At 35.9% G+C, this 27,388-nt stretch overlaps 1 protein-coding gene across 1 annotated transcript in view; it reads right to left on the minus strand.

Annotated features, from left to right (window-relative positions):
- LOC124363499 (BTB/POZ domain-containing protein 10) overlaps window positions 1-5,682 on the minus strand; it is a 53,913-nt gene extending 48,231 nt beyond the window's left edge. The window contains 1 exon segment of the mRNA XM_046818750.1: window positions 5,398-5,682. Within this exon segment, the coding sequence (XP_046674706.1) occupies window positions 5,398-5,513 (116 nt within the window). The 5' untranslated portion in view covers window positions 5,514-5,682.
- Between the last annotated feature and the right edge of the window lie 21,706 nt (window positions 5,683-27,388).

Genomic DNA, 27,388 nt, shown 5'->3' on the forward strand with positions numbered 1-27,388 from the left:
TATGCAACATTCCAAAATAAAAGTGTTTTGTTACGTTGAGGCATGTTAGTATTAATTTTTCTGTTTTCCCATAAAAAAATGCCATATCACAATGTCAAGAAAGCCTACCAGTTTAAAGTAACGTATGTGAAAACATTCATGACTTTGTTCATTAAGGTTTGTTTTATAACAGTGTTGAAATAATATATAAAATGCATTGCATGATTTAAATTTAAATTCATCACTGGCACGATCTGGAGTAAAATTTTGATATTAACTTTGTATTTACTATCTGCATTACACTACTGATCAAGCACTGTTTACTTCATATTTGATCAAATTTAAATGTAAACAGATGTATCAGCCAATTTGCCAACATAAAACTGAAGGTGTGAACAGCTGTTTAGTGCCAGTTTAATTTGGATTATGAAACGTAAAAACTACATTTTTTCTGAATTTCAAAATATTCCAGGTAGCTTTTCTTATATTCTGCTTCATAAAAACCTTCCTCGGATTTCAATGGACATTTTACAAAAAGAATTAACCGAATTGGTCCAGCAGTTCTTGAGATTAGCGCTTACCAACACATTTAACGATTCATTTTTATTTATAAGATTAAAGTTTATGAGTTTACAGTCACAGTGATGTAACAAACTGTATTGTTAGTGTTTTATTTATATTTATGAGAATGGTATAAAAGTAATTGTTTTTCACTGTTGTAAATAGTTAAGACAATGGGAGTTGGTTATGGTAATTAGTGATATTTTTATTTTTGATATTGCGTGAGAACTTTGTAAAACTTTTGTGTATGATCATAAAAACTATATTATTTTTGCAAATTTATATAAATTAGTTTATTCTTTATTTTAAAGTTAAAAAGCAGATTTTACATTAAATAAGCACAAAACAATAAAAATTATAAAGTACTGGGATAAGAAATATTTCTTTTTGTACCAAAATTATTTATCTCCAAAACAAATATATTAACAGAAATTTATACAGCTTTTTAAGAGGCTTTTATGATTTTCAAAAGCTTTTGTTTAAAATGTAGCCTTTATAATATATTTTTTTAAATATTATTTTATATTTGAGTGTAGAGTTTAACTCCAATTCACTATCGTCTCATTGCAGGGTCCAAAAACGTGGGTTACGAAGAAGCTCAAGACAAACCTGTACATCGTTTCAACATCAGAGACACCTAAACTTCGAAATATTATACTATAGTGTTATCTAGGTGAAGATGTACTAAACTCAAAATTCAAATTGAATCAACCCTTCCTCCTACCGTAAACTGTGTGTATATGTTATGTGTATTATTTTATACAATTTAACTTTGATGTAGTTTTCCAATTTTCTCCACAGACAAATTTTGTATGTAATAAATATTTATGTATAAAAGTGTTTACTATTTTTCACAGAAGGCTAATTTTTTTAATGTTTTCTTTTTAATAAAAATTTGTCTATACACATAAATTGGGAAAGTTCATTTCAAATTCAAAAATCCCATAATATTTTGTTATGATGTAAAAGTTTTATATATATTCACTGTGAAGAAATTAGTATATATAGCTATGATCCTTATATTTTATATCAATTTCTGAACAATAGCTTGCTTGCATAGTTGTAAAATGAGGTGTGCCACTGTGGAAGTTTAGCATTGCCACTTACTAGGTTTAATGTGAATATATGATCTTGTTTGATATTGGTATGTTCTATATCTACATAAAGGAGTTATACAACATAAAAGTTTGGTTAGTTTATTATTTATTACACTTTAAAATTAATTTTGAAAATTGATCATATTTTCCCATTAGTGAAAATTTTGATTTCATAAATAACTAAGTTACACTTTCTTAGCAATATGTTAGTAACATTTTGTGATAATTGAGTATAGGCTAAATATTGTATATAAATATTTTTTGTTTTCTCAAATACAGTATGTGTTACCAATATGAACAGTTTTAGTTATTTATAAGGAATGATTTCGAATTATGAATGCTATGAAATTTAAAGTTAGTGTTTTGTTTACTAGACAAAAACCAAAAATACCATGTGCTTACAAAAAGTTATGTTACTCTCAGTGGTATAGTGGAAATACTAGGTTCATTAGACAAATTATAAGAAAATTTGAATTTATATGATTTCCTAGAATGCCTATGAGCATAAAATTTAAAGTATCTAGGCTCACGGAATAACACTGAGCCTCCAATAAGTTACGTTAACATGTAGAAAATTATACGAAAGTTCTGCCTGGTTGAGCTTGTCGAGTTCTAGTGTCTTCGGCTGAGTGGTGTTGTCGTAGCCATGTCCTAACGTAGTCGTCCGGTTTCCATGTCCGGATGTTTGGTCCATTCAGCTTGATAAACATCAGCACTGATACATGTCTGATGGTAAGGCTTAATCTAGATGGCGATATGTTCATGTGACTAAAACCCCACTCACACTCTGGTTTAACTGCAAGGAATCAGCTTGCAGTAATTGATTAGTGGTTTAGAAGATCTTTTGGAATGGTCATGCTGTCTTCCAAATCATCTCTGAAGTTTTTTTAATCTTGTCAGAAATCGAGTTGATGTCAGGCGTTTGATTAATCCTCTATACATCACTCGTTCAGTAGTGGTTCTGTTCTTGCCTTCGTATGTCTTCTTAAAATAGAAGGACAATGCTTGATAGCCATACCAAACAGCTGTTACTGTTTTGACGCCACCTTGTGCCCAAAACACGATCAATTTTTTATCTGCAAATCAAGGTGTTACTAAATACTATGAATTATTAGAACCTGCACTTGTTGCTGGCAAAACACTTTCATTATCTAAAGGGACTGGAGTAGAAGTCCTTTCTGAGGCAGAACCTTCACTTTCGTCAATTATGACTTTATTTTGTTTAGTGAAGAATGACAGAAGTGGTTTTTTTTTTTTTTTTTTTCTGTACGATTCCATAATATAATTAGTTGAATAGTTGTAACAAACAGCGTAAAGCGTAATGACTAACATAACACACAAAGGCAATACAATGAAGACAGACACAGACACATCACGGTGAACGTTGGATATGCGGCAGACAGCCAGGCGACAATCAGTGGGGGTGGGGATGGGGGGTTAGAGAAGCAATAAGGGAGAATTGACCTGCCACCGGCCAGCGATTACTGACCTTGCGAACACCCAAGTCAGACGGTTTGCAATATTTTATACACAAAGTACGAGAGAGGTTATCTTTGGAATCAGATAGTAATTCATATTATTATTGAATAAATAAATTGATCAACATCAATCTAGTTCTAGTTTGCAAATTTTTGTATTATTTTATTATTTACATAAACCATTTTATGCCAAATTAATATTTGGCAAAGCATTGGTCATTTCTTTATATGCCCAAAACGGCCACAACCAGTGTGGGAGCCCACAGGTTCCCACTCCACTACACCACTAGTTACTCTACTTTTAAATAAGGAATCCTTTTTTTTCTCTTATATATATTATGACAACCAAAAATATTTTAGTCGTGAATTTTTTACAAAAATCTATGGCCTAATATGTTTGAATTGTCTTTTACACACCTCTCTAGAAAATTAGTAGCATTTAAAGAGTACACTGTGAATTAACTTCAAATGTAGGCCTAATACTTACCTATGTTATAGGTTGCTATATTGGTGAAATATATTTATGGTTTAATCCAGAATGGTTACCAACTGAAATTAATATTCGAGCTAAAATAACTGGCACTGAAATATTGCCTTGGGTTTTATCTTGCTTCTGATGAAATGATAAATGAACTCAACAACTTGGATTATTGGATTTAGAGGTTGATAAGGTTTTAAATTAATCAATATGATAATAATACACTCAAAATATTTTAAAATCAAGCTACATTCTTTTTAGTTAATAATCATTAAAACTATGGTTTTCAAATACCACATACTTTGTATAAAATGTATACATTTAATATTTCTTTACATTGCATGATTTCTGCCATTACACAATGTCACTGAAACTAGTTCCGTAAGGAAAGAATAACTAATAATTTTGCATAATCTGTTGACTAATATAAGTAATATGTGTGTAGCCTTTTTACTAAAATAAGATTTATTAGAAACCAATTGCAGTAATATTTTCAATTGGTATAATCTAATTATTCAGTCATGAACAACTGACTGCATCCATACAGAACATCTGTTTGTTACTTATATTACCGTCAGGTAGGAGTGGAAAACAGTTTCTGATGATATGCATTTAAGTTCAAGAGCATCATTCAAATCAGTCCTGAAAACTGCATATTTTGAGTGTTACAACAGTCAATAGTGTTATTTTGTGCCTAGCCACCTTGAATGTTGACAGCTGTTGCGTTAAAGTTTTGTAATGAATATTTGTGGTGGTGAAATGTGTTATTATGTTAATAAATTTACTATATTATGGTGTGTAAAGTGATAGTGTGTAAACACGTCTATTATTTGAATAGTTTTTTTCTATCCGTTACTCTATTAAGGCTTACAAAATAAATATGTATAAGTGTTCTTTTGTTTTATAATTACATTTAATTTTTTGCAATATCTTTAAATATATTAATATGAATATTTAGAGCTAAAAAGCTATGCATAATAAAAGTAATAATTTAAAAAATCAGAAATTCAAGTTTCATTAGATATATTTTTTTAATGACTGTTCATTTTATATTTGATTTTCAGTATACCCATTCATTATAAATTTCTCAAATGTACCATGGAGTTTTATCAGAGATTTTCCTTGATTCAATTTATTTCTGAAAGGTTGCTAAGATGATACATACAGTGAATGAGATGAATTTTTAAAATATGTATGAATAATCTGTTACAATATAGTAGGAATTGCAATGCATGTTTCACTGCAGATTCTTCAAGAGACAATAAATTCCAAACTTATTTTAAGAGAAAAAATAATATCCTAATCCCGGAACCCATGAGTCACCTAAATTTTCTTAGAGCTGTTCTTAGAACAGCAACTAATGCATTATTTTCTGGACCACAGGTGATAGCTGTTAAGAAAACCAATGTTGCTATCCTTCACTGGTTAGTGGCTACGAAAAACAATAAATTTTCCTATCCTATCACAAACCATTGAGTGTTTCCAATAATAGCTTTTCCATGTATTATTTTCAAGTCTGTGAGAACCAAACAAGTAAAAAAAGTTTAATTAAAAAGTTTAATACCTAGGTTATCATAAATTATGTTAGATGGTAGGCTAGAAAATATGATCAAAATGCTTGTTTAGAAAATCTGTTATGAGACATAAATTGCTTGGCAATAGGCAAGCAAATCAGTCATGGTTTTAAAATAATAAAAAACAGAAATACATTAATTTCGACAGAAAATATAAATACAAGAAAGTTATTAGTAACCAATAAACTTATTTGCACATTATAGGCTATGTATATCGCTGTGACACTTACAAGTATTGAAGAAGAATGACAGAATAATCAACGATGTGGATCAAAACTGAATTGAGTTTATAACAGTAGGTTGACTGCTTTTTACTTATTAACTTATGTAACTCAGCATGCTTCATATACGAAAGCTAATTTATTAATTACATTCTTAAGTAGAAGCCTCAAATTTTAAAATAAGCTTAGATTCACAAAGTTATTCATTGCTAGAACAAAACACCCATCACATCACATCACTGCAGCAATTGTACGATTGTAGTCTAGTCTGTACTAGTGAAGTTTTTACTTTTTTTCTGGAGCCTAGCCAGTTGAGTTCTGTCACTTAGTTAATTTTTTTATTGAATCATCATAGAGGAAAACCACCACCGTGAAGTTAGCGTCACTTTATCGTCCAGACCGTCTAGTGCATCAATGTTGCAGTCATCAATCTGAAGGCGTTAACAAAAATTCAAAAACTGAGATAAATTGCATATAATACTAATTATAAAAACGATCTTTCACAAAATCAACACAGTTTTTCTATTTATTACTTTTCCACAAAGGTTTCCCATTAAATGTGTCATGAATAAAAATCCCAAATATAATACCTAAGTAAACCGTAGGAATGTATCGTAAAATGGGAGTCCTCTAATAAATGCCACTCCTAAGACTTAACCAAACAAGTGCCCGCAATGGAACTTTGTACACAGATGCTCTGTAAGCTGAACTTTAATATACCAACGTCAAAAAGGTGGTGTCGGCCGTCAGAGGTCCTATCGTCTAAATTAAATGCACCGTTAGACGGGGCGTTCTCGTATAAAAGTCGCTCCTGAGACTAAACCAAAACAAGTGCCCGCAATGAAACTTTGTACACAGATGCTCTGTAAGCTGAACTATAATATACCAACGTCAAATAGGTGGTGTCGGCCGTCAGAGGTCCTATCGTCAAAATTAAATGCACGGTTAGACGGGCGTTCTCGTATAAAAGTCACTCCTGAGACTTAACCAAACAAGTGCCCGCAATGAAAACTTTGTACACAGATGCTGTGTAAGCTGAACTTTAATATACCAACGTCAAAAAGGTGGTGTCGGCCGTCAGAGGTCCTATCGTCCTAAATTAAATGCACCGTTAGACGGGGCGTTCTCGTATAAAAGTCGCTCCTGAGACTAAACCAAACAATGTGCCCGCAATGAAACTTTGTACACAGATGCTCTGTAAGCTGAACTATAATATACCAACGTCAAATAGGTGGGTGTCGGCCGTCAGAGGTCCTATCGTCAAAATTAAATGCACGGTTAGACGGGCGTTCTCGTATAAAAGTCACTCCTGAGACTTAACCAAACAAGTGCCCGCAATGAAACTTTGTACACAGATGCTCTGTAAGCTGAACTTTAATATACCAACGTCAAAAAAGGTGGTGTCGGCCGTCAGAGGTCCTATCGTCTAAATTAAATGCACCGTTAGACGGGGCGTTCTCGTATAAAAGTCGCTCCTGAGACTAAACCAAACAAGTGCCCGCAATGAAACTTTGTACACAGATGCTCTGTAAGCTGAACTGTAATATACCAACGTCAAATAGGTGGTGTCGGCCGTCAGAGGTCCTATCGTCAAAATTAAATGCACGGTTAGACGGGCGTTTTCGTATAAAAGTCACTCCTGAGACTTAACCAAACAAGTGCCCGCAATGAAACTTTGTACACAGATGCTCTGTAAGCTGAACTTTAATATACCAACGTCAAAAAGGTGGTGTCGGCCGTCAGAGGTCCTATCGTCGAAATTAAATGCACCGTTAGACGGGGCGTTCTCGTATAAAAGTCGCTCCTGAGACTAAACCAAACAAGTGCCCGCAATGAAACTTTGTACACAGATGCTCTGTAAGCTGAACTTTAATGTACCAACGTCCAAATAAGTGGGTGTCGGCCGTCAGAGGTCCTATCGTCAAAATTAAATGCACGGTTAGACGGACGTTCTCGTATAAAAGTCACTCCTGAGACTTAACCAAACAAGTGCCCGCAATGAAACTTTTATACACAGATGCTCTGTAAGCTGAACTTTAATACCACCAACGTCAAATAAGTGGTGTCGGCCGTCAGAGGTCCTATCGTCAAAATTAAATGCACGGTTAGACGGGCGTTCTCGTATAAAAGTCACTTCCTGAGACTAAACCAAACAAGTGCGCAATGAAACTTTGTACACAGATGCTCTGTAAGCTGAACTTTAAATATACCAACGTCAAATAGGTGGTGTCGGCCGTCAGAGGTCCTATCGTCAAAATTAAATGCACGGTTAGACGGGCGTTCTCGTATAAAAGTCACTCCTGAGACTTAACCAAACAAGTGCCCGCAATGAAACTTTGTACACAGATGCTCTGTAAGCTGAACTTTAATTATACCAACGTCAAAAAGGTGGTGTCGGCCGTCAGAGGTCCTATCGTCTAAATTAAATGCACCGTTAGACGGGGCGTTCTCGTATAAAAGTCGTTCCTGAGACTAAACCAAACAAGTGCCCGCAATGAAACTTTGTACACAGATGCTCTGTAAGCTGAACTTTAATATACCAACGTCAAATAGGTGGTGTCGGCCGTCAGAGGTCCTATCGTCAAAATTAAATGCACGTTTAGACGGGGCGTTCTCGTATAAAAGTCACTCCTGAGACTTAACCAAACAAGTGCCCGCAATGAAACTTTGTACACAGATGCTCTGTAAGCTGAACTTTAATATACCATCGTCAAAAAGGTGGTGTCGGCCGTCAGAGGTCCTATCGTCTAAATTAAATGCACCGTTAGACGGGCGTTCTCGTATAAAAGTTGCTCCTGAGACTAAACCAAAACAAGTGCCCGCAATGAAAACTTTGTACACAGATGCTCTGTAAGCTGAACTTTAATATACCAACGTTAAATAGGTGGTGTCGGCCCGTCAGAGGTTCCTATCGTCAAATTAAATGCACGGTTAGACGGGCGTTCTCGTATAAAAGTCACTCCTGAGACTTAACCAAACAAGTGCCCCGCAATGAAACTTTGTACACAGATGCTCTGTAAGCTGAACTTTAATATACCAACGTCAAAAAGGTGGTGTCGGCCGTCATAGGTCCTATCGTCGAAATTAAATGCACTGTTAGACGGGGCGTTCTCGTATAAAAGTCGCTCCTGAGACTAAACCAAACAAGTGCCCGCAATGAAACTTTGTACACAGATGCTCTGTAAGCTGAACTTTAATATACCAACCGTCAAATAGGTGGTGTGTCGGCCGTCAGAGGTCCTATCGTCAAAATTAAATGCACGGGTTAGACGGGCGTTCTCGTATAAAAGTCACTCCTGAGACTTAACCAAACAAGTGCCCCGCAATGAAACTTTGTACACAGATGCTCTGTAAGCTGAACTTTAATATACCAACGTCAAAAAGGTGGTGTCAGCCGTCAGAGGTCCTATCGTCGAAATTAAATGCACGTTAGACGGGGCGTTCTCGTATAAAAGTCGCTCCTGAGACTAAACCAAACAAGTGCCCGCAATGAAACTTTGTACACATATATCAGCTGATCAACAATTAAGTTCATGAAGTAAGTAATATTTGAAAAAACCTTTATGGAGGTTTTTGTATTGTGGCGTGTGAAGATTGTAATTTGTGAGATCCTGTGATTATTTGGAAATATTTTATACAAGTGTATAAATATTTATGAAACGTTATGAAACGCGCTAGAAAAGAGTGGATTCGTCGTGCGAAAACGTGCATTGCTAACAAACGGAGGACACTTTGAGCAACTATTATAGGTGATTATTACAGTTTTATAAAGGTAAATACATTTTTATGTTAATGTTCAGTCTAGAATAAATGATCAGCTGTTACTCACATACCTAAACATTAGTTAATATTCTATGCAGATAAGAATATGCATTTTTGTGCGTCTGTTTTATTTTTAAATAAAGCTAAAATTTCAATACCTATTATTAATTTTTTTCCTAAGTAAATTTCACATGAATCTTTTTAGAATTAAATGTTCTACCAAATCTGTTTAAGAAAAAAATGACCTTTATTTAACATTTAATGGAAGTAATCTTACGTTAAACACAAAAAATGTGTTATTTCTTTGCACAATTCTTGTGTTTTACGTAAGATATCTCTGAAAGTATTGCATTTACAGCTCTGGGACGAATTTTAATAAAATTTGTCAGATATAAAAACATAAAAAACAATCGTATTTGTATCTTTGTAACTACCTTTACCATTTTTATACGGGCCTGACTTCACCAAGGGTTCTGAAATCCGGGCGAAATCTTTCGCTAGGCGTAAACTCGCTAACGAAGCGTTTCCGGGCATATGGTTATATGAACTTTTTTACTTGTTTTTAGCTATAGAATAAGCTCCCGAGAGATTGCCGTTTAGTTTTGAATCACCCTGTAGATCTTTTTTTAAACTTGTAGTTTAAGTAACGTCCTGGAAGACATTGAGAGGAAAATGCCTAGTTCTGATTTTGCATTCCTTGCTTTTGTATGGTAGGTAGCGATGTCCTTGCTTCTACTAGGCAAAGTGAATATTGGGATTTGCCAATAGAATCAATAAATTCTATTCAAAATTGCTGGCACAAGGGCGGCACACGGGCGGCGCCCTTTGAACCCCGGAGAAAGTTGGACCTCACACACTTTGCTGAAAACCCTACAGTAGTCTAGGACCATCTTCCTTCTGTTCCCCGTTGTAAATCTCCAATATGTCAAATAAATATAAAAACGATGCCTGAGGGATGTTTGGCACCATTCTTGGATTGGCTGTGATCTGTGAACGTTGTTTGCATTTAGTGCAAAGTTCAACACACGGAGTGCTACTTGATCTTCTGTATCCTGTTTATCTGAGGTAATTAATTTAAAAATTTTAAAACATATTATAAAACTTTACCTGGTATGGATAAAATTGGTATTAATATTTTAATACTTATCACTCGCGATTAAATTTTTAATGATACATAATTATGACGGTAATAGATAAAGTCTATCATTTCGTACTATATAGTGAAATCGAAATTATGTATATCATCCATCTGAAAACAACAGATGTAGGCTTCAATTGATTATTTTATTTATCAAATAGCAACAAGTTTGAATTTTAACATAAACATTCCGTACTTTACAAATAACGGAAAATATAATAAGAGATTTATACTTAACAGTTAATTTCAAAACTCAGTGGTTACACGTAATCTAACACAACTTTTTTTAGTTTCAACCTTTCTACAGAAAAATTTATTTTGTTCATACCAGTTACAAAACATGGTTTAATTTTGTAATACGATTTTCTAGACAAAACATTACCTGTAATGAACATAAATTAAATTATTACACGACGATATTGGTTTCTTACCATGCCTATCTGTACACAGCAAGGAAGATATTAAATTAATATATTCTGGACCCGATCCAATTTCTTCATTGTACAGACATTCATATCGCCTATTATTAAAGTAGGATTTATTGATGCATTTAAAATATTTTCAAAGTCATATTTAAAACTGAGCATTACGGTATTATATTATTTTTTTGTGCACGTGTTTTTTTAATAAATATGACAATTAAAACATAAATACATGCGCGGATTTAAGAACAGTGAATACAGAGGCCAGTCTTTTACAAACAAATTTATTTATTTGCTGTGCATTAATATCTGACCTTATAGTGCTAACCACCATCTATCATATCCAAAATAAAAAGTAGTTTATTATAAGTTACGGTGACTTAACTGTGATTCAATTTTGAAATTTATTTAAGTATTATTATGGAATTAAAATAATTTAGTAAAAATGGAACTATGGAATTTAAAACATTTATTAAGTAATCGTTTAAAAATAATCAATGCACATGTATTTACGCTTTACAACTTAAACACATTATCCTCCTTACTGGCCGAAGATAACATGTTTCGATATTTTTTCAGGATTTGTCAGTTATACTAAATCCTGTTGGTTGATACATCTGCTACTTTGTCATGGCTTTGTTGCGTGGTGTCGCTACTACCATTATGGAATATAATAGCAGAGACTAGGTAGGCCCTGCATTTAACTTTAACAAAGGTTTCATAGTTGTGTAAATTTTGTATAATGTGTAGTATTTTAAAATGACTTTTTAAATGATGCTATTGAGATAAAAAGAGGTTTGAAGACTGGCCTGAATAGTCCTGGACAATAGATAAATCACTAAGACCAAATGAAGGAGGCGATATAAGTAAAATATATACTTTTTCATATTTCTGTTATAAACTTATCCTATATCTTCTAAATGAGCAGTTTTTGCTTATTTTTCAAAACAAGTTATATGATGCGACCATTGTAATATGTAATCAATAATGCGTATTATGTTATAATAATAATAAAATAAGTAATATTTATTTTAGGAGGTGTTTGAAAGAGTTTAAGGTTATAGGGGAACGGTCATTGTTTATTTCGGGCAATGAGTATGGCGTTGTGGGGTACACAACATCGGCACGCGGAAGTTAGGACGAGCATAGTGAACCACGTAGTAACAAACTGGCAGCATTACTATGAGAGAATACAATATACGCTCGGAGAAGAATTTAACTCTCCTCTAAAATATGCAAACCTAATGGGAAATGTACAGAAGCGAATATATGGATCGGAATTTAAAAATTACAGTTTTTTTTGCGAGGTTTTACAAGAGAAATGCAACTGTATACAGAGAAAGAGATGTTAAACAAAGGATTTGTGGGAAAAGATACTATCTTTAAGGTTGCTAATTTTAATATCAATCAAGTGTATACAAACATATGATTTTGTATTTCCAAGGAATAGAAAAAGGTCACGAGTCAGAAGGCCATTATGATCTTACTAATAAAAAAGAGATTTATTTGAGTTGGAAGTCTCCGATGAACCCCACAAATCTAACACCAGACATGATACTAACTACCATTCATAAAAGTGGCATCGCAGAAAACAGTTACATTTCGTCTGATCAACCTAAAAATGTAGAAAAAACCCCATTACAGAGTCTGCAATTGAAAGAGAAATCGATGACTAGTTCAACATATCCTGATGTGTTAGAGAAAATTGATTGCGTTTTTAAACAAGAAAGGATGCTGTAACCAAAAATTAAAAAACGTAGTAAGGAAAGATACGCATTATTCAAAGAGGCTGCTTTGTTGATATTTGGGACTGCAGTAACAAACACATGTTATTGCTTAATAAATTGCATGAAAAAAAACTTTTCAAAATTCATAACAAAAGTTTACAGCAGAAAAAGACATCCAACAATCTCCTCGGAACAAAGTAAACGAGAAGGTATGCGGAATTACTAAACAGTGTTTTTTGAACACGCTCGGTGATGAAATAACAAAAGAAGAACTAATGGAAAAGGAAAAGATCGTTTATCATAAAGTGTACAATCACTATTGTCAGAAGGTAGGATGGAAAAGGGAGTAATAAAAATAATGCCAAGAAAATTCAAGCATGTTTTGGAATAAGTTTTCTAACACAATTAACCTGAGTCAGATATTGGAATAAAGCAAATAACAGGCAAAGGAGAAACATTCGCTGATAGATTTAAAAGAACAGCAGAGGCTGTGTGAAATCATTGACTTATTGCAAATCACCAAGCCACCAGGACTTACAAACCATCAACGAAAACAGAAATCTTTATTAACAATACAATTCATAGCACTGTTATTTTGTGGGAAAATGAGTGAAAAAAAGATCAGAGATTTGAACATTTAGTCAAAGAGTTTATTAGCTGTCATCGTAGGGTCGGTGGAGTGTGTACGTGGACAGATTTTGATGACATGTATAAATATAAAGAAAATCTAAAACAAAATCAGATCTATCAAAAAACCCGTAATTCTAGTTTTTAAAAAGTGCTTGTATAAGTTTTGCGACAATGAAATGATCATACACCTTAAGTACAGTTGGGGACGAATTAAAAATTGAAATAAGAGAATCAGAAAGAGGTAGTGACAACTACGACAATCTGTGGGACATTACCAGTATTATGACGATAAAAAATACCCTTTTGATAGAATGGACGAAATTTTATATCGAGATAGAATATGGATGTCAGTATTCGATAGTTCAAAAGATGTTTACAGTGAATATGTCACCAATGAGACTGACAATATGAATAAGGAAATATTACATCAAAAAGGGAAAAATTAATGTATCGGCTAATTGTTCAAACAATGAGGAATACCTAAAAAAAATATTGAAAATATTGCAGAAAAATCAGGGAAAATCGTACATAGCAGTACCTAAAAGGAAAACATTCCTTGTCGTGCTCTAATAAATTTGCAGTTGAAGAAAAAAGAGTTACTGGTCACATAGACGACGTAATGGTTAACGGTGTATTTGATACAGCCACATTTAGAATTGGCTCCGAAATGCTGTAATAAAACAAGCAAATATCAGTTGCAGGTTAATATTTACAAATAGTAGACTAAGACATAATGAAATTTTTAAATATGTAACATATGCAAGGTGTGGCTCAAGCGCAGCTGGAAAATGAAGATATGAAACATATAAATATAGATGCTGCTATTGATCTTAATATGCAGTCTGTCAGAACATTAATGACGCTGAGAAAAATGTCGATCAGAAGCGTTTCAAAGTAGATGACTTGCACTCAAACGACTTGTTAGACTAATTTTACTGGCAAAAACCGAATCAGTTTTCATCCACTGAGGAGGAGAAATATATAAGAAAGGTAGTAGCCTCACCCTTCCAGGTATATATGTTTACAGGTCTGCAAAGAAAGGTAATCGCAAGTAAAAACGTGCCAGCTGGTTATTTTGATGCAACAGGCTCGGTTGCAAGACAAGTGGTCTTATCTAATAACAAACCTATTTTGTATTATGCATTGGTTGTTAATGTTAATGGTGAAATTTTACCTGTCATAGAAAATGTTGTCTGAGGTACATGACATAAGCGCCCCTAGCTGATTTATTTACAACTTATAAGTATTTCTGCTTGAAATCAAGTAAACAACATTGGCCACTTATTAAACGTATTGTTTGTGATTGGAGTTGGGCTATGATGATAGGAATTGTTATATCTTGGAACTCGATGGATTTGTTGCAATATCTCCGTATGTGCTACAACATCGTAACGGACAGGAGTGACCCGCAGCAGTATAGAGCTAAAATAACAATACACGCATGCTGTGCACATTTCATGAAAATGGTTAGTGAAAGGCTCTCAAAAGAAAATATTTTTAAATAAGAGAGTGAAGGAAATGATACTGAAAGTGATGTGGGTCTCCTGGTAATATGCAATTCAGTGAGTGAGACTGATGAGATCTACACAATGCTTGCAACTATATCACTCAGTGAAAAGAATTTACTCTATTACAAAACATGAGATTGATAAAGTGAACCAGATACTTGAAAATAAAGACCTAGTTATATCAAAATCAGACATTCCTCAAAATTCAAAACCTTAACGACATAGATAATGAATATGTGAGTGGAAAACAAAGCTAGATAGTCCCTTTTTACCAGATATTGTTCAATTCTACAAATTGTTACGGACAAGCTACACACCATCAGGAAAAATGAACCCAGCAACCGAAGAATTAAAACATTTATATACTGTAATCCAGGATTCTTCGATTATGTTCATAACCACTTAATGCCACTGTTACCAACCTTTTTGGAGTGGCTTAATGTTGTTTATGCATGGAAGTGAAGAATTTAATAGATTATCAAAACGCGAACGTTGAGAACTACTTCCCAACAGGTTAAACACAGACTTTTAAAGAGTAAAACGAAATTAAAAATAGGGCGTTTGATAAAACTTCTAAAAAGCAATGTACAGTCTTCATTGAAAAATATAAGTATAGATATTTCAGATTATAACAAAGAAAGAAAACAACGAGTTAGACAGAAAAATAACTTTTGTGATATTGAAAACTAAGGTCATATTGAATCCAATGGAGCCCAAGACTGTCCAAAACCACTTTTTGAACAGCCATGCCAGATAAGTAAATGAATTTCATTCTGAGGATATTGAAGATGTTGATGATCCAAGTATCACAGAAACATGGCAAAAGAAGCGCAGGTCGACTTTCTACATATCACTTGACTACAAACAAACCCTTAAGAAATTCGAAATTATTTACAAAACAAACTTGTAGTGCAGGATTTGAGAACGCCGATAAACCTACAGTAGACGAGCCGCCAGAAAATGAAGAGAAGTACATAACTATTGATAGAGGACTACCTTCAGAAAACGAACACAGTACAAGAAAAGAAATAGGAAGTGTAGGTGAAGATAATAACAGGAAATTTAGGGTGAGTATGATCAAACAGTATCCTCACGTCTGTGCGATTCCAAATGGCCTATTTATGAATCCAGATTTTTATTTGTACGAGGAAAATGAATTAGAAACAGATACGTATGTAGTAGCCTTTTTTAAAAATTTAGTGCCTACAAAAAAACTGTATCTGTTCGGAGACGCATATTTCACATTGAATGGATCGAGAGAATTACACCAGAATGTGATCGACTGCGCTATTGTTGCTCTAATTAAAAAACTGTGCAAAACAGACAACGTTTAAATTCGTCAATACAGAAACTTGCGGAACACTTTTTAAACATAATTCCGTTACTGCAGCATCGCCTGTTTGGTATTATTTCCGAAACTTAAATGAGTATGACAAAATTCTAATGCCGTATATTTGTATCAAACAAAAATCACTATTGCGTGCTGGTTGGAGACATACAGAACCACACATGCTTTTTTCTACAACCCACTGCCAAGATATCCGGGACAACTGTGAAGTTGGATTTAAAAAATTTAGGACATTTCTCAGTGGTCTTCAAAAAACTCAGTACAAGAATGATGGCATGAAAGTAGACAGATGGACATATGTAAAAGGCGAGGGGGCAGTCCCCAAAGTGATAGCTTTAATTGTGGAATATATGTTATAAATTATATAGAATGTTTTCTGAAAGACCAAAAATGCCGACGAAAATAAATCCTACTGATTATAGAGAATACTTAAAAAGAGAAATTCTGCAATGGTCAATAATATGGCAGACATATGCTTACAATTTGGAAAGGAGAGACTCGATGCAAATATGGATAATGTGCGACAGCTGCAAAACGATGGGCTCACTTCAAAACCATGTCTTAAGTATTTAAGTAAAACCCAACATGAGGTTGAGGTAAATGATTTCTATTTATTTGCAAACTTTGCCAACAATTTAAATCGAAATACAACAGGAAACCCATGGGAATGAAACAATTAACAACAACACCTGTTTTTAAGAAAATATTAGGTCCCCGCCCAACGCAAAGAAAAGTGCTTTAACGGTTTGGTGGTGGATTGAGTAGCTGCCAATATCGTTATGCACAGTATATTGATAGACAGAAGCCAAGGAAAGAAAGCAATTTTATTAATTTGTATATAGAATTAGCATCAACCACGGTATAGCAAAAAATATTAGGTCCCGCCCAACGCAAAGAAAAGTGCTTAAACGGTTTGGTGGTGGATTGAGTAGCTGCCAATATCGTTATGCACAGTATATTGATAGACAGAAGCCAAGGAAGAGAAAGCAATTTTATTAACCTGCATGTAGAATTAGCATCAACCACGGTATAGCAAAAATATTAGTCCCGCCCAACGCAAAGAAAAGTGCTTAACGGTTTGGTGGAGGATTGAGTAGCTGCCAATATCGTCATGCCCAGTATATTGATAGACAGAAGCCAATGAATTGAAGAGATCCAAATAGAACTTGCAACAACCACTGTTTGAAAAAGTTATTAGGTCCCACAAAAATAATGAGATGTTTCCTGAAGTTGTTGGTAGTGAAACTAGTAGCTACCATTAGTTTTATATTAATTGTAATTATTATCAAGAAGAACCCTAACCCTACAACTAACTACCTCATACGCCATACTTAACCCCGAAATATACTATACTCTACTTCCACCACCATCTCATCTCTTTCGAAAAGAATCCTTCTACAACCAGAAACCTGCTTAGACGATGGTAATGACCACACGAAGGACGTGTCGCTGTCGTGAGCAACATGTTCTCCTCTTCCTGACAAGATGATTTACTGAAGTGGTAAAGGGATACAATTGTCCCTCAGATTGATATTTAGAATTAAACGTATATTTAGATTGTTTATAAGAATACTCTTTACAGGTGAAGTAAAACATTAATAACAAAAAGTAATTTTTAGAAATTGTAAATGTTTTAACAGGTCCTCGTATTTTTCTTCATTATTATTGTATGGGAATTGTGTCATAACTGACAGAGCGCAGTGAATACATACATACGGTCTTCTTATCCCATACATGTGTTAGCGTAAATATTTCCATCCACGAATAATTTAATTGTTTTGCTTAAAATCATGGCCTGTAAATTCATTCCCATAAGATATCATACATGTATATAGACATTTCAGTAACTGTTTCTGCTATTGATGTCCGTAAAATAGGTCCATAGTTGCATGGCAGAGTAAAATTTTGTTGGTGTTGGGTATTTGTAATATAAATTTAAAAAACTCGTACATAGCATATGCTTTAAGAAATTGTAATAACATATTTGTTGGTATTATCTTTTAAGTTTAGTACCCGTTTGAGTTCCAGAGTCTAGAGAAGGAAGAAGAAAAAAAGAAGAAAGTGGTGTTTTTTTTAGTGGGTATGCCATCAGAATACTATCTGGTGGAGAGAGCCCCACACTTGTTCGCTTGGTTACGGTAAGACCAAGCGTTCGTGCAGCAATGCATTTTTTTTCAACACTTAAAAAAAAAAAAAAAAAAAAAAAAAACATGGTTTTTGTGTCATATTAATTTTACTTTTTGTTATAGCTCTCATTTTTTTAAAAAATTTTCCTGACTACATGGAAAAAGAAGTACGAGTATTGTCTAATAAAAAGGTAATGAATTACTTATATAACTAATAAGTTCAAAACACAAACAACTTCAATTTCGTTGGTATATTAAAGTTCAGCTTACAGAGCATCTGTGTACAAAGTTTCATTGCGGGCACTTGTTTGGTTAAGTCTCAGGAGTGACTTTTATACGAGAACGCCCGTCTAACCGTGCATTTAATTTTGACGATAGGACCTCTCTGACGGCCGACACCACCTATTTAACGTTGGTATATTAAAGTTCAGCTTACAGAGCATCTGTGTACAAAGTTTCATTGCGGGCACACTTGTTTGGTTTAGTCTCAAGAGTGACTTTTATACGAGAACGCCCGTCTAACGATGCATTTAATTTCGACGATAGGACCTCTGACGGCCGACAACCACCCTTTTTGACGTTGGTATATTAAAGTTCAGCTTACAGAGCATCTGTGTACAAAGTTTCATTGCGGGCACTTGTTTGGTTAAGTCTCAGGAGTGACTTTTATACGAGAACGCCCGTCAAAACCGTGCATTTAATTTTGACGATAGGACCTCTGACGGCCGACACCACCTTTTTGACGTTGGTATATTAAAGTTCAGCTTACAGAGCATCTGTGTACAAAGTTTCATTGCGGGCACTTGTTTGGTTTAGTCTCAGGAGCGACTTTTATACGAGAACGCCCGTCTAACGGTGCATTTAATTTCGACGATTAGGACCTCTGACGGCCGACACCACCTATTTGACGTAGGTATACTAAATGTTCAGCTTACAGAGCATCTGTGTACAAAGTTTTTCATTGCGGGCACCTGTTTGGTTAAGTCTCAGGAGTGACTTTATACGAGAACGCCCGTCTAACCGTGCATTTAATTTTGACGATAGGACCTCTGACGGCCGACACCACCTATTTGACGTTGGTATACTAAAGTTCAGCTTACAGAGCATCTGTGTACAAAGTTTCATTGCGGGCACTTGTTTGGTTTAAGTCTCAGGAGCGACTTTTATACGAGAACGCCCGTCTAACGGTGCATTTAATTTCGACGATAGGACCTCTGACGGCCCGACACCACCTTTTTGACGTTGGTATATTAAAGTTCAGCTTACAGAGCATCTGTGTACAAAGTTTCATTGCGGCACTTGTTTGGTTAAGTCTCAGGGAGCGACTTTTATACGAGAACGCCCGTCTAAACCGTGCATTTAATTTCGACGATAGGACCTCTGACGGCCTTTTTGACGTTTGGTATATTAAAGTTCAGCTTACAGAGCATCTGTGTACAATGTTTCACCTATTTGACGTTGGTATAATTTGACGATAGTTCGTTGGTATATAAAGTTCAGCTTACAGAGCATCTGTGTACAAAGTTTCATTGCGGGCACTTGTTTGGTTTAGTCTCAGGAGCGACTTTTATACGAGAAACGCCCCGTCTAACGGTGCATTTAATTTCGACGATAGGACCTCTGACGGCCCGACACCACCTTTTTGACGTTGGTATATTAAAGTTCAGCTTACAGAGCATCTGTGTACAAAGTTTCATTGCGGGCACTTGTTTGGTTTAGTCTCAGGAGCGACTTTTATACGAGAACGCCCCGTCTAACGGTGCATTTAATTTTCGACGATAGGACCTCTGACGGCCCCCGACACCACCTTTTTGACGTTGGTATATTAAAGTTCAGCTTACAGAGCATCTCGTGTACAAAGTTTCATTGCGGGCACTTGTTTGGTTAAGTCTCAGGAGTGACTTTTATACGAGAACGCCCGTCTAACCGTGCATTTAATTTTGACGATAGGACCTCTGACGGCCGACACCACCTATTTGACGTTGGTATATTAAAAGTTCAGCTTACAGAGCATCTGGGTACAAAGTTTCATTGCGGGCCACTTGTTTGGTTTAGTCTCAGGAGCGACTTTTATACGAGAACGCCCCGTCTAACGGTGCATTTAATTTCGACGATAGGACCTCTGACGGCCGACACCACCTTTTTGACGTTGGTATATTAAAGTTCAGCTTACAGAGCATCTCTGTGTACAAAGTTTCATTGCGGGCACTTGTTTGGTTAAGTCTCAGGAGTGACTTTTATACGAGAACGCCCGTCTAACGTGCATTTAATTTTGACGATAGGACCTCTGACGGCCGACACCCACCTTTTTGACGTTGGTATATTAAAGTTCAGCTTACAGAGCATCTGTGTACAAAGTTTCATTGCGGGCACTTGTTTGGTTTAGTCTCAGGAGCGACTTTTTATACGAGAACGCCCCGTCTAACGGTGCATTTAATTTCGACGATAGGACCTCTGACGGCCGACACCACCTTTTTGACGTTGGTATATTAAAGTTCAGCTTACAGAGCATCTGTGTACAAAGTTTATTGCGGGCACTTGTTTGGTTAAGTCTCAGGAGTGACTTTTTTATACGAGAACGCCCGTCTAACCGTGCATTTAATTTTGACGATAGGACCTCTGACGGCCGACACCCACCTATTTGACGTTGGTATATTAAAGTTCAGCTTACAGAGCATCTGTGTACAAAGTTTCATTGCGGGCACTTGTTTGGTTTAGTCTCAGGAGCGACTTTTTATACGAGAACGCCCCGTCTAACGGTGCATTTAATTTAGACGATAGGACCTCTGACGGCCGACACCACCTTTTTTGACGTTGGTATATTAAAGTTCAGCTTACAGAGCATCTGTGTACAAAGTTTCATTGCGGCACTTGTTTGGTTAGTCTCAGGAGTGACTTTTATACGAGAACGCCCGTCTAACCGGTGCATTTAATTTAGACGATAGGACCTCTGACGGCCGACACCACCTATTTGACGTTGGTATATTAAAGTTCAGCTTACAGAGCATCTGTGTACAAAGTTTCATTGCGGGCACTTGTTTGGTTTAGTCTCAGGAGCGACCTTTTATACGAGAACGCCCCGTCTAACGGTGCATTTAATTTCGGACGATAGGACCTCTGACGGCCGACACCACCTTTTTGACGTTGGTATATTAAAGTTCAGCTTACAGAGCATCTGTGTACAAAGTTTCAATTGCGGGCACTTGTTTGGTTAAGTCTCAGGAGTGACTTTTATACGAGAACGCCCCGTCTAACGGTGCATTTAATTTCGGACGATAGGACCTCTGACGGCCGACACACCACCTTTTTGACGTTGGTATATTAAAGTTCAGCTTACAGAGCATCTGTGTACAAAGTTTTCATTGCGGGCACTTGTTTGGTTAAGTCTCAGGAGTGACTTTTATACGAGAACGCCCGTCTAACCGTGCATTTAATTTTGACGATAGGACCTCTGACGGCGACACCACCTATTTGACGTTGGTATATTAAAGTTCAGCTTTACAGAGCATCTGTGTACAAAGTTTTCATTGCGGGCACTTGTTTGGTTTAGTCTCAGGAGCGACTTTTATACGAGAACGCCCCGTCTAACGGTGCATTTAATTTCGACGATAGGACCTCTGACGGCCGACACCACCTTTTTGACGTTGGTATATTAAAGTTCAGCTTACAGAGCATCTGTGTACATAGTTTCATTGCGGGCACTTGTTTTGGTTTAAGTCTCAGGAGTGACTTTTATACGAGAACGCCCCGTCTAACGGTGCATTTAGTTTCGACGATAGGATCTGACGGCCGACACCTTTTTGACGTTGGTATACTAAAGTCAGCTTACAGAGCATCTGTGTACAAAAGTTTCATTGCGGGCACTTGTTTGGTTTAGTCTCAGGAGCGACTTTATCGTTACGGTGCATTTAATTAGACGATAGGACCTCTGACGGCCGACACCACCTTTTTGACGTTTATATTAAAGTTCAGCTTATAGAGCATCTGTGTACAAAAGTTTCATTGCGGGCACTTGTTTGGTTAAGTCTCAGGAGTTACTTTTATACGAGAACGCCCGTCTAACGGTGCATTTAATTTAGACGATAGGACCTCTGACGGCCGACACCACCTTTTTGACGTTGGTATATTAAAGTATAATTAAAGTATATTAACGGGAATTCTTTGTGGTAAGTAATAAATACGATTAACTGTGTAGATTTTGTGAAAGATCGTTTTTTAATAATTAGTTTTATACTATTATTTCAGATTTTGAATGTTTGTTAGCGCCTTCAGATTGTTGACTGCAAAATTGTTGCACGGAATACAGACGGACGATAAAGTGACGCTAACTTCACGGTGGTGGAAAACCAACAGTAATAACAGACATAAAACTCTGTAGTAGTATATTTACTACAATTCTTTGTAAATTATTGTATTACAGGAATAAGACTTATCCTTACAAAATAAAAACCAGAGCATAGTCTAAATATATATGACCGCAGATAAAGACAAGCCTCTTCTCAAGTATGGTAGATTTAGCTCGAATATTGTCTAAATCTCAACATCCAAATACAAAGTGCAGCAAATTGTTCTAAACCTCGTAGTAATTAGTAAAAAGTTACATGATCTAAGATGCTAGGTTTTTGTCGGAAGTGACGAAAAACAGGTAAAATGGTATGCATAATAAATATTGAGCTTTTTTGTTTAAATTTAGTCTAAATTAATTTTGTATCACACATTTCCACTTGAACCCACGGTTCTCGAGATGTTTACAAAAACACTGCTCAAACATTTCATTGTACGAAAAAGTGTGTGATTCTTAATTCTGAATAAAAAATTTCAGTAAAAAAACGGATTCCTTATTAAGGCAATTTTCAAATGTTCTTTTAAACTTCTCACACCAAAACACAGACTAGACTACATAAAATCGTGCTAACTAGAAATAATAAGCATGTTATATTTGTATTTACGAATTTGTTGAAGTGACTACTTCTTTTGGTGGGCTATGGGTGTATCTTTTGCACGGGGAGAAAAACTTTCGTTTCGCGTCACGGAACGAAGCGTCACACTTGTAAGCTCTGTAGCCACTAGGAGCCTGACCTTCGCAGCCATTTTGATGTTAGGCAGGGCGTTTCTCCGTTCAGTGGTGAGACAGGCGTGCTAGTGAGAGGTTACTGTCCCTCCTTATGTGAAGTGACTACTTTTGGCGGGCTTTGGATTGGTTAGAATACATTTATGAACTAATTGTTTATTTAGTAATGTATCCAACGTAATAATTATTAATTTACTGCATCATTTAATAGCAGTATTTAAAGCTTGGATTCTAAATTGAATTTCAGTATGTTTAACATTATTTCCTATTCCAGTTCACCACTATTTTTGTCCTGACGAGATTTAAAAAAAGTATTTAAAATAAATTTATTAGGGTTTTCTAGCTACAAAGCTGCAAAATGTGTAAATTACACATTTAATCCTGAAAGAAAATTAGTCTTTGTGTTGATTACAATTATAACATTTACTCACTTACATTACGCCTTGCTTTACATTCACTTAAAAAATAAATTACATAAAGACAGATCTTAATACAAATGTTTCTGAAGAAAAGTCAAAACCATTAATTGACTTTTTAAAATATAAATTACATTTAACAATGTCAAACGATAAAAATATAAGTACAACGAAATATGGAAAACAATATAAACTGTGTTTACAATATATTTAGCACGTTTTTCTTCCTTCTCCAAGTGTTACTCTAGGTCCTGATTATAGATCCCTCCTCAGAAGGATATAATCAAGTTTCTAGGCTAATATGCTTCGGGAAATCCCATGCCGCCTCAACGTGCTATTTGATTCTTGACGTTGGAGTCTTGTAAGGATCTAGGACAACTTCTCGCTAAGGGTCCATCAGGCACTCCTAATCCTAAACTTGTTCTTTCATTTGCACAATAAATGTAAAGAAACTCAACTGCTACTTTCTATAAAGGATTCTACAGTGTTCGAAATCCACTGCCTTCTTGATTACATTTATCTTATTTGCATAAATACTATAAGATTACCGTATCTGCATCTTGTCCCCTTTGAATGAAGGTTGTTTTTGATTCTGAAGAGGGAATTTGCTGTGACGGGATCTGTCAAAGATGGTTTCATCGAATTTGTCTGAGAATGCCCAAGGATGAGTACAAGGGCTATTGCTCGGGTACAAATATCACATAGAACTGTAATAGAACGGACTGCGTAATCTCTTCTGACCAACCTCTTAGCTGTTATCAACACAAATGTCAGCTGTCCTTACTAAGCTGGATGATCTTAAAGTTAAGACAATTGATGACGTCTCTAATGATATTCCCTCTAATAAGACAGAGGTTAAGTCCATATACGCAGGTCTGTCTGCGCTTGAGCCTCGGGTTTCTGTGATGGAGAAATTGCTGGTTGCTGAAGAGAACATAGAAATTGTAAAATCTAAGGTGTTCTCAAACTCATCAAGACTTACAAAACTTGGAAATAGCCCTGGAACTTCTATGAAGGCTGTCGTAGCAGAAGTAAATGATAGATTCAACAGAACGAGAACTGTTCTCCTGTACAACATTCCGGAGAGCCTTAACTAAAATTCTGATGGTAAGAAAGATGACCGCAGGAAGATTTGTAATGTCATATATGCCATTCACCTCCAAGCTGCCCAATTTTCCTCTTACAGGCTGGTTAAGAAATCGGGCCGGGATCCACGGCCACTCAAACTTATACTTGGATCCCAGAACGAGGCTGTGTGCTTTATGAAGACTTTCTCACAGGATGCGGTTTCACGGTTAGACCCCAGCTTATCTAACGTTTCCATCTCTCGCGACCGCACCCCCAATGAACGAACAACCTTGGATTCTCTATAGAAGGAACTTTATCAAACAAAGGCAGATGAAACCGATTTGACAATTAAATTCATTGACGGCACTCCTAAAATCATAACAATTAAGAAAAAAAAAACTAATTAATGTCGGGCAAACCATTTTATCAGAGTATTATCAGAATGTAATACGCAGTAAGCTAAATGATTTAAGCCTGGATCCTTCTACTACCACATGTTTGTTTTCAATGAAAGTAATCTGCTGCAGGACATTGATGATGGCGAACTGGGGTTTCCCTCCTACAACATTTATAGGAAAGACAGATCAAGAGACACTAATGAAAAGTAGGGGCGGAATTCTCATTGCAGTCAAGAGTTGCTATCCTTCTTTAGTGTTGACAACATCAGTTGGGACAGTTAAGAACAACTTCTAGTTTCCACAACTTCTGTTGGTGTTAACGTTCTCTTGGGTGCTACATACGAGTACATCTCTCCTGACTCGCCGGCCTCTTCTTACGATGTTTGTCCCACGGAAATTGAGCAGGTTGTCTCTCTTGGTAACTACTCTCATATTTTTCTAATGGGTTATCTGAACTTGCCTACAGTAAACTGGGATGATGTAGCTCTCAGAATTCTGTGCTACACCCCGGAGAGATCCATATCGGATCAGATCTCCACTTTTAACTTGAGGCCAATAAAATTTTGAATACAAGTGGAGTGATATTGGACGTTATATTTACATCTAAGTTTGACACCGTTGTATGTAGAGATACTGCTTGTTCACAACTCCAGGAAGTGTATTTTAAAGAATTTACTTCGGGATCTTAACGACGGAAACCTTAACAAGTTCTGCAGCATTCCCTCCTCCTCTTCAATCCTTGATGTTGATCTGTTCTTTTCAAGGAGCATCAATCTGATTAAAGCGAAATACACCTACAATTAAGGTCGGCACATCATTTCCGCCTTGGTTTAGCCCTGAGCTAGAGACTTGTTGGTGAGAAGATACTGCACTCACACTACAAGAGAGCTCTTAATGATTGTACTAATGTGATTACTACTCCTTCCCCCACATTCGCTTACAGTGTAGACAGCTTTTTTGTACTTGTTTCAACAATTATTATGTAAACCATATACAGGAAGTATTACTATCAAACCAAATATCAACAATTTTTTGGAATTTTGTCAACAGCCTGAAAAACAGTGGCACCCTCTCGGTATTGATCCATAATGAAACCACTGCAACTAGTAGTGAGGAGAAGTGTGTTTGCCATTTTTTCTCTTCAGTGTTTACGAGCCACCATCAAGCTTCTCAGCCATATCATTTTGAACCTTGTAATTGTATATCATTGTGTTTCTTCACAGAAGAGGAAGACTATTCTTAATCTTGATGGGAATAAGAGATGTGGCCTTAATTCTATCCCTCCTAGCGTACCCCTTTTAGCACGTCCACTTTAAACACTCTTCAATATGTCCATACAGAGAAGTGTCTTTCCTGCGGCATTAAAAACAAATTACAGGATTGCTATATCCAGTCAGTGACAACTAAGGTCTTTAAGATGGTACCTTTGAAAAATTTCCCATTTCAGCAAAGGCCTATTTCATCACACCAACATGACTTTTCACCGGGTAAATCTTCAACTACTCATTTAGTTAAGTTCTATTCATATATCATCTCCTCTTGCCATGGTAGAGGACACCCTTTTAGAGGAAGTGGAATCCACTCGATTTTTAGGAATATATCTCGATAGAGGATTAACTTGGACTGATCATGTATGTGCAAGGGTTGCTTCAGGCGTTTTTGCACTGAGGAATTTGGCACAGGTTTCCTCTTTTGACGTTCTGATGGCCTATTTTGGCCTTTTATATCCCAATTTGACCTACGGCATACGCCAGGTGGGATGGATATGCCAGGATCAGATTTAACAGAGTTTTCAGACTTTAGAAAAACGTCATTAGAATTATGTGCAAATTGAATCCAAGAGTCGTGCCGCGATGCTCTCAGGGAGAATGGTTTTCTGACTTTACCCTGCCTCTATATCTTGGATGTAGCTCTGTATTGCTGATTCAGATGTGTTAGTGCGGGACAGAGACGTCCACAGGTGTGATACTAGAGGTGGGGACAGCTACAGGATGCAAGAACACTGGCATCTGAACAACTCCCTTCACAAGCTGGTGTCAGATTAATTAATCATCTCCCTGAGAGCATAAAAAATGTAAACAACCCAACCCTGTTTAAAGCATCTTTTAGTGTCTGAAGTGTTTTACTCTGTAGATGAGTTCATGTTACGCTGCTGGAACCACTAATTTTTCGTAACTTAGTACTGATATTGAAGCCATGTATAAATGAGAGGGAGAATGAAATTTAATGTATGTATGCGAGCAATGAATGAATCTTAGAATAGCAAACTGCAGGATTTTCGGCTTTATTTATTGGCGTTTGCAAATGCAATGTATAATTGTTTAAAAGCAATAAAAATATGATTGATTGATTGATCTTTCTCCAATTTTTAGCAAGTTGATGTTGT

The sequence above is a fragment of the Homalodisca vitripennis genome, chromosome 1 (genome assembly GCF_021130785.1).
Source record: "Homalodisca vitripennis isolate AUS2020 chromosome 1, UT_GWSS_2.1, whole genome shotgun sequence".
NCBI classification, from domain to species: domain Eukaryota; kingdom Metazoa; phylum Arthropoda; class Insecta; order Hemiptera; family Cicadellidae; genus Homalodisca; species Homalodisca vitripennis.